Source organism: Micromesistius poutassou (genome assembly GCF_964030765.1).
Source record: "Micromesistius poutassou genome assembly, chromosome: 11".
In the NCBI taxonomy this organism is placed as follows: domain Eukaryota; kingdom Metazoa; phylum Chordata; class Actinopteri; order Gadiformes; family Gadidae; genus Micromesistius; species Micromesistius poutassou.
The window spans coordinates 11,352,257-11,368,877 of NC_140281.1; the positions used below are offsets into that span (position 1 = coordinate 11,352,257).

The following is a 16,621-nucleotide window of genomic DNA, read 5'->3' on the forward strand; positions in this document are numbered from 1 at the left end:
GTGTGGTACACACACGTGCTGCTCCGTGTTCAGGGAGAGGGACACAGAGCAGATGAGCGCCCAGATAGTCGTCATCTCCCAGACCATCACCGCAGAGAAAACGCAGGCTGCAGAGCTGGAGCTGAAGGCCCGCCTCTGCAACTTCGGGAAATATAAATCAGTGGAAGAAGTATGCAGGAAGTTATTCATTCAGGAAGTTATTCAATCTTTTCATAGAGGAAAATGGATTTAATTTTAATTTTGCCAAAACAAAGGCAAAATAAGCCCTGCCCTCTAGTCCAGTGTCATGTAAAAACAAAACGGTTACAGTATACTACTAATCTATTGTTGTCCTCACCTCTACGGCTCTGCATTGGGTGCACAGGACCAGCTGGTGGAGGCCCTGGGCCGCAAGGTGGAGCAGGTGTCCCGCTGCTGCGTGGGCGCCACCACCATCCAGATGCTGGCGGTCATTGAGAGCCACCTGCTGAAGCTCCTGGATGACATGGAGAGCATCCCCCGGGACACCTTGGACCAGGTGGAGGAGATAAAGGACCGGGAGAGGATGATGAGGTGGGTGGCCTGAGACTATTGGGTCATGAGGAGAAGGAGGATGAGGTGGGAGGCCTTGAGACTACTGGGTCATGAGGAGAAGGAGGATGAGGTGGGAGGCCTTGAGACTACTGGGTCATGAGGAGGAGGAGGATGAGGTGGGAGGCCTTGAGACTACTGGGTCATGAGGAGGAGGAGGTGGGAGGCTTTGAGACTACTGGGTCATGAGGAGGAGGAGGAGGAGGAGGAGGAGGTGGGAGGCCTTGAGACTATTGGCTCATGAGGAGGAGGAGGATGAGGTGGGAGGACAGCAGGAAAACAGTCCGTCTTCACACACAATACCATCCAGCAGATTGTCACTAGTCAGGTCATAGATGTTTGCATGGTGTATGTAATATGCCTTTGTTTATCTGTTACAGAATTACAGATGGTTGATGTCCAGATCCAAGCCTGTTACAGCAAAGATCAAGATCAACAGCTCAGAACAGGACGAGCTGCATGCCTACTTCTTCACCTGAAGAAGCATCGCCTCACTAGTAGCCTTGGGCACATCCTACACTAATAAAATGAGTAGATGTACTGTATGTGTATATTATAGAATCAGGCTTTTCCCTTTTACAATTTCAAGTCAAGCTGAAGGTCTGGCAAATCCCTTGTTAAAGGAGTTATATACTGCCATACGGTACGAGTGTGATTAGCCATTACAAGCCGGTTTGTGTTTTAGTGAAAACACAAGTAGGAGTGTCCACCTAGATGTATGATGGATAGATGAGAAACATTTGCTTCAGATTTTCAAACAGCTTGAAATGGCTCAACACTAAACCTGTTGGCATAATACAACCCCTGAAAAGGTACTGCAGCTAAGATTTACTGTTTGAGTCACTTATTAGAAATGCCATAGCCATCAAGTTTTAGAAATGCAGTGAGTATTTGTTTTGAGTTGATCTTGCCTGCATCTTAATCCTTAATGGCAATCCTTCGTCGAGTTAAATATGGTCTGGAACATGAGAGCAATGGAGCGAAGCGGCTCGCAAGCTGCTTGTGACGTCCTCCTAGTCATACATTGAACCCAACATACAAATGTTTAGCTTGTTCAAAATGTATATAATGTATATATTACAGCTTTTAATAATGACATTAAGAACTTTTTGTTGGAAGTCTTTGAGTGTTGTTTTATTTGTTACATCAAGATTAGAATGTATGACTTTTATAAAAATGTATGTCAAGTGCAGTGCACACAAACGACCAGTAGGTAGAGACATTCTCCGCGTGTCCGATCAATCTCACGTTACCCGTCAACTTGACCACATGGACATGTCGTGAACCTATTCTTGGGAGATAATACTTTGCGCGCGCGCGCGCGTGTGCGTGCGTGCGTGCGTGCGTGCGTGCGTGCGTGCGTGCGTGTGTGTGTTTCTCTGACAAAATGTTAAAATACCAGCCATTAATTCATGCTCTTTCAGTAGGTGGCTATAACACAAAACTGGTTGTACTTATTTATGGTAGCCTTGGACACGTTCATAGACTCTGTGTTAGAGGATTGCAAATCGCTGGATTAGATAAGAAGAAATCTAAGCAAATAGCCAAATACTGCTCTGTGTCAGCAAGCATAGGCAGTCTGCATGTATGGAGAAGGCGATGCCATCTTTACCCCTGATAGCGTTGTATTTATTTACTCATTTGCTTGGCTGTAAATACTTGCACAGTGTTTGTGTTGCTGTGCGAGACATAAATGGGCTCTTTATTAATATTTGGAATGCTGTGTCGTTGTAAATATTGGTCATTCCAAATAAATGAATTAACTGTGTGTGTGTGTGTGTGTGTGTGTGTGTGTGTGTGTGTGTGTGTGTGTGTGTGTGTGTGTGTGTGTGTGTGTGTGTGTGTGTGTGTGTGTGTGTGTGTGTGTGTGTGTGTGTGTGTGTGTGAGTGAGTGTCGTCGTCATCTTTGGCCTAAAAGGTATTAATGTTATGATTCATCGAGTTGTCCTCGCGGGTTGGTCTCCCCTTGGCCCAGCCAAGGTCTAGTCCATTTAAATTGTACACGCGAACACACGCAGCCACATAGGTTAACACACAGACCCACAACAAATATCCAGATTGGGTTTATCATAATAAGCTTCAAATCTAAAATAAACCTGACACAATCATTCCGGCATTCACCAACGTTCTGTGTACGTGTAATAGCTATATCATATGACACAAACGCAAAGTGATTCAGATCGCTTGCACTTAAACAAAAAAGAAGAGCCAATTAGATCGCTCAAAACAATAAATAAAATGAGCTAATCAGACTGCAATGCGACGCAAAAGACGCACAGCGACGACCAACAGCGACGCACTGTGACGCACAGCGACGCAAAGTGGTTTTGCAAAAAAAAATAGTTTGAACCTTTTTTAAAAAAGAGCCAATAATATCGCTCTGGAAACTAGGGTTCAAGTCCTGCAGTCAAGTCAGCACATTAATCAGCAGATCACTTTACCACTTGTAAACAAAAAAAACATGTCCAAAAAGACCTCCTTTCATTTTCATTCTTTGGCGACACTTTTGGTAATTTTTCCCATTGATACAAATGTTTTTTTTTGCCAGCAAGACCAGTTCGTAACATTCATAATGTTGCAAATGAAAGGGGTTTCAACATTCGGCCATAGGCTAAATCACGATTGCGTTACCTAATTTTGCAATAGATATAGATAGATACATAAACTTACATGACAAACTTCTAGATTGCAAACTACAATCAAACGCGTCTCTATGGCTTTCGGCTTTCTAACAGCTTTCCCAAACATGGCACCAAAACAGCGTGAATAAACTATAACCAAAGTTATGTTTGACATTAAATTCACATTAGCATTTTTAAAAAGTAAAGAATAGTGCTCAATTAAAATGCAACCATTTCCAATAATACTAAATTGATTCATACATATCTCACTATAACTATTTGTATCTGCCTATATAAAACATAGATATTCTGACTTAGTAAGAACCCCTGACAATCCCCACAGAGGTACTAGGGACATGTTGCACAGGAACATGGTAGAGTTTGTAGCAAAAAAAACATTTGGTTCGATTTTTGTATGAATTCTTTATAACTGCCTATATAGTGACACGTGCCTATTGGTGATTACTTTAACATCTATCTATCTATATATATATTTTATTATATTTCTGATTTTTTTATGCATAGCAATGCATGCGTATACTTTAATCATAATTTAATCATTGTACGAGGTGCACTGGAATGCACTATGAAGGCCTTGTCGGCGCAAAATACCTTTACCGTACCAAGCAATGAAGATGCGCAATCTCTTTTTTAAGTGGCGATGGCGTGACCGTGCTTCTCCGACGTGCAGATGGCGTGACCGCAGTTTCCGCTCGGGTGTCGAGTTGCACCTTCGTCTCTAATGAGGCGTAACTAAAAAACGAACCGGCATGTGTACGAGTGATTCCCACTTGGATGATGGATCTCCTCTTCAATCGCGTACTCGACGAACTGTCCGCGCAAACGGAAGATTTGACCCTGTCGCTCTTGACTTCAAGTTACAGGAGCAGGAGTAGGCCTAAAGCCAAAAGAGTCTCCAAAAATAGTCGTAGACCTGATTGAAAGTTCATTCAAGGGAGATGATCCCAGCATTTAAACACTGACCCACTGATTTAAATCCCATTCAATCCAAATCTCATTTACCCAATTAGGCCTACCCATTAACCGTCTTCCACACCCCATGCAGCATACTGGGGAAAAGGAGAACATGAAGTAAGATATTTTATATGCAGCTTATGTTCCAAGTTGCCATTAAGGTCACAGGTCATAAAGTTTAGGTCAAAATTAGGTTTGTTGTAACTGCAAGTCACAATTGGCGTCCTAACCTGCTCTCTCGCTGTGTGTGGTGTGTGTGTGTGTGTGTGTGTGTGTGTGTGTGTGTGTGTGTGTGTGTGTGTGTGTGTAATGTTGTCACTAGTCTCTTGACAGTGTACCGTCTGCCTGAGACAGCGGTCTGACCAGTGGCAGTGGGTCAATAGAGGGCGCTAGTGTGCCGCCCCTCCGTGAAATATTCACTCGAATATATCTGCCAACTATGATGAATAAACCATTAAAAATACGAAATAAATCAACAAAAATACATAGCGTTTATCCTCGTTTAACTGTTTGATAGACCGTACTTGCCTGGCCAGCAACCATTTAAATGCGTCTGAACGTCAATTCTTTGGGCTAGGCGTGTTATTGATCAATCTAAATAAAGCCCTCCTTCACAAGTCAGGGGCACTGGCCACGAAGTCTATGTAAGCTTGTAAACTTTTTGCTGTCCATCAAGCAGAGACAGCTTTTCATTGGCGCATGAAAATTCCACCTCGGGTCGCATTTTTGTGCGTCCCAGACCAATGGTGTTGTTTTTCATATTTTTTTATCAGCACATGATTGGACAATTCAGCAAATCAATCAAATAGGCTACCTCCCTCAGCAGCATAGACCTCTGAAGAATAAGTCCCGCCTCCGAGGCTCCCGGTTCCCTCGGTCAAATGTCTATGGGAAATAACATGGGGTTTTTGAATTATTGTACATAACAAACTCTGTAGGTGGCGAAGAAGTAAAATCTGCATCACGTTTTGAACTACACACTTTTTCCATATAGTTTCCACTGGGGTTTTGGATTGTTGGTGCCGTTAAAGTAGTTAACTATTATGAAGAAGCATTATGCTAACCCGGATCTGCACAGACTTAGGACATCACGACTCTCCCAATCAAGGTTGCATAGCAACGGCAATGTTTCATAGTTTGTCTTCACCAATACGGAGGTGGCACCAACGCTGCTCGTTCATGTGTGAAATCGATCAAATCTATCTAAATCTCAATAACAGCCAACAAACTCTTATCACGGTCAAACCAAAAAGTTAAGTCGTGGAGAAAAGAGGCTGAACCTCACCAGCGAATAAGTTTTATAGCCCACTGAAATCACGGGTGAAATGACCATCATGATAGGTTGTGACTGGTTGCGAGCACTCCCTCCTCACAAGTATGACATATGAAGTCTGCGCAGATTGGAAGCAATAGCATTAATAATCATTTACTACTTTAACGGCACCAACAATCCAAAACCCCAGTGGAAACTAGATGGAAAAAGTCTGTAGTTCAAAACGTGACACAGCTTTTACTTCTTTGCCACCTACAGAGTTTGTTATGTAGGCCTACACTCATTCAAAAAACCCATGTTATTTCCCATTGACATTTGACTGAGGGAACCGGGAGCCTCGGAGGGGGGACTTGTGCTGCTATCCATTTGGCCTTTTGTGCAGGTACACCGACCTGCTCATTGAGAACGTGACGTAACTTCCTGACGTAACCTTAAAAGTGTTCCAGTAGTCCTTTGTGTGCGACGAGTTGGAGAATAATGGACGCCTGGACAGCAGTAGTAGCAGGCTAGTCATTGTTGTTAGCAACATTAGGCTCTTTAGCAAACCAGCTCAAAAACAAAACGTTACATTGTATTGCACGCACAGCAAGACCGTGGAATGCATACATTGGTGACCGGATTAAAGCAGCAATGTAATCAAGTGTGTAAGAGCATTATACATTGACATTAAAGACACCAACGTGAAACAAAGAGAAAGAAAATACATTTCAACTACTGTTAACTACGGGCGCAGCCATCTTCGTTTGTCGAGCGTCACGGGGATCTTTCGCTACTCGGTGTACTCATCAGAATCCCCAGTGGGAGCTGATATCCCCAAAGAAAAGGAGGCGTGCCTCAATGCCGCAATGCATCAATGCTGCAAGAAAGCTGGGAGATCCGACTGGGATGGTGGTGGGCGTACCATACAAATGGATGAATAGCAGCATTATTCTTCAGAGGTCTATTCGCACAACACAACTACATGCAGAGAAGAGATAGATCGCTAACTAGCAGAGTTGTAAAAGCACTTTCCACCCATTTCAGTGGAGGAATTCCCCATGCAATGTTATACTTAAAAGGAGCAAGTAAGTAACATATTAATTTAGTCTTTCGGCCTGTAGCATACAAACAAAATAAAGCAACTGTCCCATATTTCTAACTGCATTTGAAATAGACATGGTTTGCCTCAATATCAGAATAACAACAATGGGTAAGCTTGTAAGCTTGTTCTGGCTCTGCATGTAGGCTATGAATCTGAATAAATAGTAGGTATGGCTAATAGGTAAGAGGTAGTGGCCATCCCCAAAATGCACCAGAATACAGGAAATCAAATCTACCAAATTCATTTTTTTCTGGGGGATGGCCCGGCCCCCCCATCTATTAGGCCTACTGCGCCCCACCAACAATTTTTATCAGCAGCCGCCACTGGCTTTAACGTGTTGTGTTACGTTACCCAGCTCCCGTGCAGGCACTAGTGCGACCTGCCTCTCCTCAGTTCCGGCGGGTATCCATTATTTATCAGGGATACAGATCAGAAGGTTTGAGAGCACCGCGCGGCGTGTCGTCTCCATACTGCAGGCGCCACTTAAGAGACGCTGGTGCGTGACGCGAAAGTAGAAGTTCCGCGGCGGTTAAGATCGGAAGCGGCGCGTGATCGCCGCAAGCGATTTGGCTCGTCGGATCACTAGTGATGAACGATACCGCCCTAACCCCTTGTTTCCCCACACATAACTCATGTTGTATGCAAGGAAGGAACCCATCTGTGATGATGGAAGCAATCACTTCCCCTGCCTGTCTCACCACCACTGCCTGTTTCTTTTCCCCTACCTGTCTCACCTCCCCTACCAGTCTCGCCATCCCCACCTGTCTCAACTCCCCCGACTGTCTTACCTCCCATGCCTGTCTCCCCTCCCCTCCTTAATGTTTCGCCTCCCCATCACTGACATTACAATTCATGACAATGGAACGATGAGACGTTTTTTTTTTTACATTTCTTTGTATCGATGAGTGATTTACCATGTTAATAAAACTAGTTAACACCAATAACAGTGTGGGTCCACACCTGGACCCACATACTTCATAATAGCAGGAGAATTAAAAAGACTTGAGTCCAGAATTGCATATATAAAGTATTTTTAATAGATGCAAAAACACGTAGAAACACTGCAATATGTACACTGTATTCACCATCTAGTCTCGTTAACAGCATTTATCAAAAAGCAAGCAAAGCCTTCAAAACCTTTTTTTTTAAATACGAACTTCTGCCTCCGAACTTCCGCCTTCAATAAATATTAATCATTTTGACATTAATTGAAAAGCAACACGTTTTCAGAAATAATAAGCAACCTGTCTGCGAAGGCTGGGCTTTTTGTTGAAATTCTCGCGATAGTGCAACTAAGAAACTACAATAGTAGCTTCACAGAACCGAGTTGATTTTTATGCATGCTTTCAGTAAATTTGTGCAAAGTTCAACCATTTTGAAAATTTTGGTCTGACTTTTCTTGCATAATTATGGGTACGGTTTCAATATAATCATTGTGAATTCGAAACTAGTAAGTTAGAGAAAGAGAATCTAATTGTTTGCTTTTAAAAACTGACAGACAATTTTATGAAGGCAAGCACAGAGGTAATGTTTTGCCTTGTATTGATGTGCTAATAAGAAGATCCCCTTCCCTCCACAGCAGAAATAACCAGAAACAAGACTGACGCTCCAGCTGAATTTGAATCTTTGCTTACGAACATACAGGGTTTAATTTTGTAAACTATTTAGGGAGGTTGGACTTCAGCAACCTGCAGTTTACTGTGATCGTCATGACGCAGTGGCGTCTCACATGACGATCCAACAGGGACATTGTATTCCACAGAGCTCTTTGGCCTTCGGAAACAAGGTCAGATACGCTGCAGGCCCTGACTTATCAAACAAAGGTGATACACATATGCTTATTACCACGACAACTGTATACCTTCATATTAACCGACAATTACGTTTGACTCTTAACACTAAAATCCCCCAAACCTCAGAAAAGCCAGGTGTGAACAACACAAAGCACAAAAACCAAACGGGTGTCAACAGGACTCGCAGAGTTGTCACCATATCCAAAATACCCAACAAAACAAAATGTATGCATCACTGTTTTTGATTGTCACAATGCTAGTCCCTGAAACCTTTGTCCAATGAAAGATGATAATCTCTCGGTATAATAGCCTGGATGTCTTCATGACTTAAAAAGGTCGTTTTTGTGTACTGCTGGTGCATGTGCATGATAACCCATGATAAATTGATTTACATTACTGTACATGTGTTTAGTTTCTTTAAGGGAAGGACCACGAGAATGTCAACATGTGTCACAGGAAAGGTACTCATCACCACTATGAAGGTAATAATGTTGCAGAAGTATTGTACCTGCAGACCAGATTGGGTACCCTTGTAGAATATAATGTGCAAAGTTGCATCAAAAAACTCTTATTATGAAACGTGCTCTTGCATAAAAAATGGGTAGATCTATGTTCTAAAATTGAAGTCACAGACTATAGACTTTGCAAATTAAATTTGCAGTTTTTGCAGGCAATCAAACATCTGCACGGTGAATGTTCCTTAAGAAAAAAAAGGAATACGTAGTATTCTTGTATACAATCGTGTAATTGTAACTATATCCGACGTCCAATTAAAAACGGGTGAACTTGTTATGCTAGTAACACATTGAAACTCCTCACATCCTATTCTAAGAAAGTACACACATCCAGTCTGTGTGTACAATAATTGCGCAACACCATTCCCTTCACACACCTCCTGCTGTTCTTCACTGCATGTACACGTACGGGTTGGTTTTGAGGTGGCCTGCGTTCATGGCACAGGGCATAATGTTCCTGGTGGCACCCATCAAGGCTTGGCCCATGTCGTGGCCGTTCTCTGACCACGGCGGGGAGTCCATGGGCTCCCTCTTGATGGAGTGGATGATGCCGTGACCCTTGAACTCGTAGCCGTTGTGTTTGCCGTAGTCCTGCTGCATGTAGGCCTTGTGGGGCTCCATGGGAGCGCCCGGGTAGGCCTGGGCGTCCATGAGGTTCAGCGTCTGGCTGCTACAAAGGGGGTCCGGGTGCGGGCCCCGGTGGGGGCTGAACTGGCTGTTGTTGTTGTTGTGGTTGTTGTGGTTGTTGTGGTTGTTGTGGTTGTGCATGTGGCCGGGGTCTTTGTTGTACTTCTGCAGCCTCCCAGGCGCGTTGACGCCATTGACGGCGGCGTAGTTGTCGTAGTGACCGTACGGCGGGCTAATGGCGGCCTTCCCCCGCTGACACGGAGAGTACTGCTGGTCGTAGAAGTCTGCCTCGGATTTGAGCTGGACGCCGGTGTTGGGGTCATACAGCGCGTTGCCATAGCAACGGTCCATGAGGCCCGGGTCGCGGCAGGCCCAGGGTCGGCCGTACGGGTCGAGGCCGTTCTCCGAGTCCGAGTCATGCTCCACCTTGATGGGCGGCATCTCCGCCATCAGGTGTGTGTTGTAGCACTCGCCGTAGCCGCCCTCGCTCTTCACCAGGTCCACGCAGTACGTGTCCGGCTCGGTGGGGCTCTGGAGGTTGCCATAGAGACGGGAGACAAACACCTCGCCGCCCCGGCCTCCGCTGCAGCTGGAGGCCTGGCGGTACGGCTTCCCGTAGTGGTTGGCCTTGTTCATCCTGTTGGAGGGGAGGTAGCCACCACCCTGCCCCGCCCTGATGGCTCCGGAGTTGGGCCGCTGAGGCCACCCGCCGCCCAGGCCTGGGCTCAGGCCTTTGTTGGGAGCCATTGAGGTCTTGCAGTAGTTGAGGGGCTCGTCCTGGTTGTAGAAGCCCTCCGGCCGGTACTTGATGTTGTCCTTGGAGAGGGGGGTCCAGGGGGTGTGCTGGCCTCGCTGGACACCATTCGGCGTGGAGCATGGGACCAAGAGAGGGTCACAGACCTCATCCATCCCTCCGTTCCCTGAATGTCTCCTGAAAGGCTCCCCTCGCTCGCTGCTAGAGAGGAGGAGCGCAATAGGATGGGGCAGGGGGAAACAAAGCAGATGGTTAGAAGATGAGGACCATGAGTTACCATCATGTCTTCCTAGCCTTAGAGACTTAGGGTCCTATCTTGCGCCCGGCGCAATTGACTTTCTACACCGACACATGTGTCGTTCCGGCGCAAAGCTGATTTTCCCCCGCAGCAACCAAGCCCCACTACACTTGTGCCTGGAGAGGCGTGTCGGCGAAAAGCAGGGGCGTGTTCCGGCGCAAATGATACTTAGTAGTAGTTTAGTAGTGTGTGGATTGTGGAAACAGTTTTTTCAATAGGACTGCATGAATGAACATGAATGAAGTATAGTAGGCTATGGCATGCATTAAAGTAATAATAATAACAATAATACATTCGAGCAAAGTATATTCCAGGCTTCCAAAACAAAATCTTGTTTTAGGGTAAATGGTTAGTTAAATGATTTGGGAAAGAACAGGTAATACAGCGGTAAGTTGTACTTTTAAATCAATGCATCTGCAAACACCGTACAGAAAACACATATGTTCTTGACACAGACATCGTGTACAAGCCCATTACTTTTTGGATTGTTGTTGATTGTTGATCGTGAGAAAACATAGTTTTACCGTGAGTGAGTGTTTAAAAGAATGAATGAATGGGGATGATGCTTGGCGCAAGTGTGTGTGCGCACCCATCTGTTTAAACACACGCAAACTAAACACGTAACACATAATACAGTCCATGGCGATGTATATTAACGGGGGGACACATGCATATTATGAACACAAGTCGATAACGATAATGTATATAATACTGGTAACAAACAATGTTTGTTAATGTATTGATGCATATCATTAAATACACCTACAGTTGCGGCCATCGAGGACCGCGTCCGCATATCATATATGTGTTAAGTTGTCTTTGCCCCAATTTACATGACGAATCAGTGTTTCTGAAGTTGGAGAAGAAAACGCTATTCCATGTGTGAATTATGCCTATTATTTGGCCATAAACTGAGCCATTTGAAGTTTGAAATTCATGTGGTCATGCATCTGTCTCAGCGGAGACTGCAAACGTGCTGTCAAAATATCAACTCGCCAAGTCAAATGCGCTGGGTCTTAAAGGGGATGGCAGGTGGAACTCTCATTGGTTTATTGCACGTTACGCCCAAAACACACCTACAGGTTTCAGCCCCACCCTTTTTAGATTTGCGCCGGGCACAAAGCTCTTTTATCTCGCCGTCATAATAGCAACAGCGCCGTAGAACCGCCCACAAAGTACTTTGACTTTGCGCCTTGACGTCTGCGTTTTAGCAGATCGCCTGCTTTTCATTTTTAATTTGGCTAGGGTTTCCCCCATTACATTCCCCCATTAAGAAATGTAGTAACAAACGAATGAATAACAAAAAATACAAGTACTTCAGCATAGTTCACTGGAATCCATGAGACTTCATCCAAAAGTGACTCAACTCTCCCAGGACCTGTCTCGTCTCATACTTCAACATCCTGCCTAATCATACGGTATCTCATTAAACAAACTGTCCGCCGATTTAGTACATTGAGGCTAGAGTTGGGGTAGTGGACAAAGAGTTTTTTACTCATGTCAGAAATCAGTAATTTTTGCTACCCCAATTTGTTCTATTTTAGTCGGGTTTTGATTGAGTCTCATGGTTCTCAGACGAATGCAATAGAACCATAAGACTCAATCAATAACTTTATTATCTAAAAACAATTCAAACTACCCCTAATGGTAGGCTCAATGTCTTAAAATGGGAAACTGTTCCTTAAAAGATGAATGGCCAAAACTTTTTGCAACTGCATGGAATTCTTACCACGGTAAACCCATTTTTCAAAGAAAACTGTGTGTGTGTTTCCCGGCATAGCTGTAGGCGTGTTTGCTATTTTGCAGTCCTTGGCATCCTTTCTGTTATCTCCCAGTTTATGGTCTCTCTTTTGATCCAGCAAAGGCCTGAGGACCCAGCTCACCGTTGGAGCAGTCCTAACCATAAAACCAGGACACTACTTATCGTACTGGTCTTTCAGGGTCTTAACTCACACAGCACCGCAAGGGCTCACAAACGATTTTCGACGTACACCGAACAACTACGGTCCCAGCCCTGTTTGTGTGAGGTGCTTTTTTGGCCAAATAGAGTATTGGAGTTCTACCTCTAAATGTATGGAATGGTTAATTATTCTAGAGAACGGTAGCCTGTTGTACCAGTCTATTGTAGATTATAATATATCCGGGTCGCAACAACGGATCAACTGACAGGATGTACATTTCCATAATATCACAGATAGGCTAATAGGCTGATAAGGCCAGTCGTCTTTCATTTGTTACAGGGTATTCCCGGAGTCGGCACATTATTTTTGCATAGCATCGGCATCGGATTATAATCAACATTCAATGCTCCTGTTCTATATTCATGGCACTATGTAGACCGATGTAGTCATTTCATAATATATTATATATATTTAGTTTAGGGTAATTTGTAACTATTTCTATTTCTAACTATTTTTGGTTTCAGAGGAATCAATCCAAAATAAATAACATTAAGCTTAGTTAAGATGAATCCTAGGTAATAATGGACTGAAGAAAAGTAGAACTTAACTTACAAACTATCAACCAAAACAAAGTACCGCCAAACTTAGGGTCAGATCTATGATCAACCTGTGCTAGGGCAAGGGTAAGCACCCCCGACAGCCTTCCACTTTACCAGTGTCACGCTACGATCGATGAGGTGGGAGAAGGAGCGCGTACTAAGTCTAGATGTTCCTTATGTGTGTGTGTGCTCCTCACCTGGGATCCAGGCCTGGGAGGAACCCTGGGCCTCCTCTGCTCTTCCCCCTCAGCAGCATGCTCTTCATCTTCATCTCTGTGATGGAGGGCAGCAGCAGGGGCACGGCCACGCAGAACAGGGCCAGCTGGGGCGGCAGCAGAGCCCCCGAGCCAGACTTCCTCTTCTGCCCCACGAGGAACTTCAGTCTGCCCTGGAACTGCATGGTCTGAAAGGGACGGGAGGGGAAACCTTTAATGACTGAATGGAGCGTTGCTCCACGGCTCAGGTCCAGAAAGTGCCTAGGTGGTGTTGTCAGACCTGCATGATAACTGCTGTGGTACACCATGTTCAGATAATATGAGGTATGTCATCAATCAGCTCTAAAATGAATGTTCAAGTGAGTGTGTTTGTGCGTGGGTGTGTGAGTGGGGCAGGTTTTTTTTGTGTGTGCCGGGGTATGTATGCGTGTGTGTGTGAGTGTGTGTGTGTGTGTGTGCCGGTGTGTGTGTGTGTGTGTGTGTGTGTGTGTGTGTGTGTGTGTGTGTGTGTGTGTGTGTGTGTGTGTGTGTGTGTGTGTGTGTGTGTGGGCCGTGAGTGTTGTGTGTGTGGGGCACAGGGATGTGTGTGTTGTGAACACTCACCAGGAAGCCAGAGGTGCTGTCCACCAGGCAGCGCACCCGGGCGATGAAGCAGCGGGTGAGGAAGGAGTTGAGCTCCGGGGGGATACTGCCTCCGTCAGGGCTGTGGAAGAGAGTGCTCACCACGTACTCCTCACCTGCTCCCGAGGAGGTGGAGGACCAGGAGGACCAGGAGGAGGAGGAGGAGGAGGAGGAGGACCAGATGAAGAAGAAGAAAGGGCAACGAGGAGAAGAACAGAAGCCAATTTAGAATCGCGTGCGGAGGAAAGTGTATGTGGCATTAGACATGAACGCTTTAAATGACAAACATATGGCAGTGGAATGACGGATGAAAAAAGACCTCCACTCCGAGTTGGAGAGACGCCCCACTTAGAAAATGATTGATAGCACCCTTTAGAGGCCAACGCTGGTACGAATATATGAAGTTGGCAAAATCAGGACTTGGGTAATGCCGTATTACTTTTGGCCCAGGGGCGGGTTTCTCAATTGAAGTGAAAAAAGTTAATGAAAATACTGTAATGATTTATGCCTCAAATATTGTTCAGCGTCAAACGTTACTATTTGACAGATGACAGCGACTGCTTTTTTGCGAGCATGATCTCATCAGTGGAAAGTATTTCAAAATTGATTGGCTCGGGAGACGGCAATCAGTCTTTAATTCGGACCCGATTCTAAATATTGACGTCACTTTGAGTTGGACCACCATTGGGCCAGCAGGCACAGAGTGAACCCCCTCTGTCCTCAATGCAGACCCACAGCAACTCAACCCAGGGCAGTGGCCCTCCCCACGGTCGCGCTCTGTTTTCAGGCCTTTGTGACTCACCGGTCCCCGGTGGGAGCTGGTGCTCCTGGTGCGCCCCCTTGTGTTGTGGGGGACACATGGCCCAGTGCAGCTGGCGTTTGAACTCCTGGCGGTCGTCGATGTGGATGTAGTCAAACACATTCTGGTGCATGACGTCTGTCTGCAGAGAGAACAACAGAGGGGAAGTGGTCAGTAATCAGGGTTATAGAGGTGGTACATTTTCAGACCATATATCCTGTATATTTTGTGTCAACATTGACATTAGCCCCTGCTATTCAACACTAGAGAGAGAGGTTGACTCTCTCTCTCTCTCTCTCTCTCTCTCTCTCTCTCTCTCTCTCTCTCTCTCTCTCTCTCTCTCTCTCTCTCTCTCTCTCTCTCTCTCTCTCTCTCTCTCTCTCTCTCTCTCTCTCTCTCTCTCTCTCTCTCTCTCTCTGTGTACAACATGGGGGCCAAGGCCAGCTGCAGGGCTGGTGAGGGCAGCTGTGTTTGTCAAACATCGCGTGACACAGACTCCCAAAGAGCAGTCCAGCAGAGCTTAGCTTACAACCCCACCCCCCCTCCCCGAAACACACAGAAATACACACACATATCCACACACACTCAAATACATATTCATTCACACACACACACACACACACACACACACACACACACACACACACACACACACACACACACACACACACACACACACACACACATACAGTCATCCCATGACGGACGGTATCCTTAAAATGTCAACCCTTCTCTTCTCCCCCTCCCTCTCTCCCTCCCACTCTCTCTTTTCTTTCCACTGTGGAGGCACGCAAGCTTTTTTGATCGCTTGCCTCTGAAAACACAAAGTTCCCAGCGAGGGCTCCCATTGGCCCTCTGTGGTCTGGTACGTCCCCAGCCCACCGCAGCTTGGGCAGACAGACGGACGGACGGATCGGATGACTATTGTTTATATTTCTCGTAAAGAAAAGAGAGAAAGAAAAAGTACAGAAGAAGAGGAAGGGGGGGGGGGGGGCCTTCAAACGCTGGAACTGTCAGAGTAACAAATACGATCAAAGGCTGGCCATGGGAGTTTCCTGCTCGGGCTTTCAAGGCTTTCTTGTGGTTCTCACTAACTTTACTCACTTCTCCCTGAGTCTTGGTGTGCCTTGTTTTGTTCTGCGGTGTATTAGACATCCAGAAGATGTCTCATCGGAGCAGCTTGACGCTGCGTTTCAGGACCTCGCCGTGCCTATGGTAGCCCACCAACATGTGGGCACTTGAAACCATATTTCTCCTCACTTCTCTTCTCCCCTCACTCCTTTTACATCCTCCTTTGGCTTGTTCCACCATTTTGTAGTTTGGCCCTCAAAGTGCACGGAAACTAGAGGAACTATTGTGCTCAGAGCTTGGGTAGAGCTGGGGAATACACCTCCTGAATGAAACTCTCTTTAGAAGTTGTATCGTGTGTAGGCTCCATGATGTATACACACACGTTGACGGATGCTGGCTTAGCCTCAGCATGCACACATATACACACATGTGCATATTTTACTATGTGCTTTGCGACGTCCTCTGTCCTCGCACCTGCCAACACTAGCTCTCGCACGCACGCACGCACACACGCACGCACGCACGCACGCACGCACGCACGCACGCACGCACGCACGCACGCACGCACGCACGCACGCACGCACGCACGCACGCACACGCACACGCACACACACACACACACACACACACACACACACACACACGTGGCGGTGTGTCTTAGACCTCTGTGGTTTCCATGTCAATGTCTTGGCGGTGTGTCACTGCTGTTTGTCTGCTGTGGTGAGAGCACTGTAGCAGAAGAATCAAGATGTCTGTCTGGTGTGTGTGGTGAGCTACAGGCTCATGGGGGACTTTTAACAGTGAAAAGCACTTTAGAAATGTGTGCAAGGATTCCAACCCAGCAGGGCAGGTGTGCCCATGTTGATATCATACATTATGGACCACTGGCAGCACGCACACACACACAC

The 16,621-nt window shown here is 45.8% G+C and overlaps 1 protein-coding gene across 1 annotated transcript in view; it reads right to left on the reverse strand.

The window, feature by feature from the left end:
• Nucleotides 1-7,617: 7,617 nt before the first annotated feature.
• Nucleotides 7,618-16,621, reverse strand: part of ahrra (aryl-hydrocarbon receptor repressor a) — a 46,151-nt gene continuing 37,147 nt past the window's right edge. The window contains exons 6-9 of the mRNA XM_084474997.1: nucleotides 14,646-14,784; nucleotides 13,826-13,959; nucleotides 13,205-13,410; nucleotides 7,618-10,410 (exon numbers count right to left, since the gene is read on the reverse strand). Of these exons, the coding sequence (XP_084331123.1) occupies nucleotides 9,219-10,410; nucleotides 13,205-13,410; nucleotides 13,826-13,959; nucleotides 14,646-14,784 (1,671 nt within the window). The 3' untranslated portion in view covers nucleotides 7,618-9,218. The remainder of the gene's footprint in view (nucleotides 10,411-13,204; nucleotides 13,411-13,825; nucleotides 13,960-14,645; nucleotides 14,785-16,621) is intronic.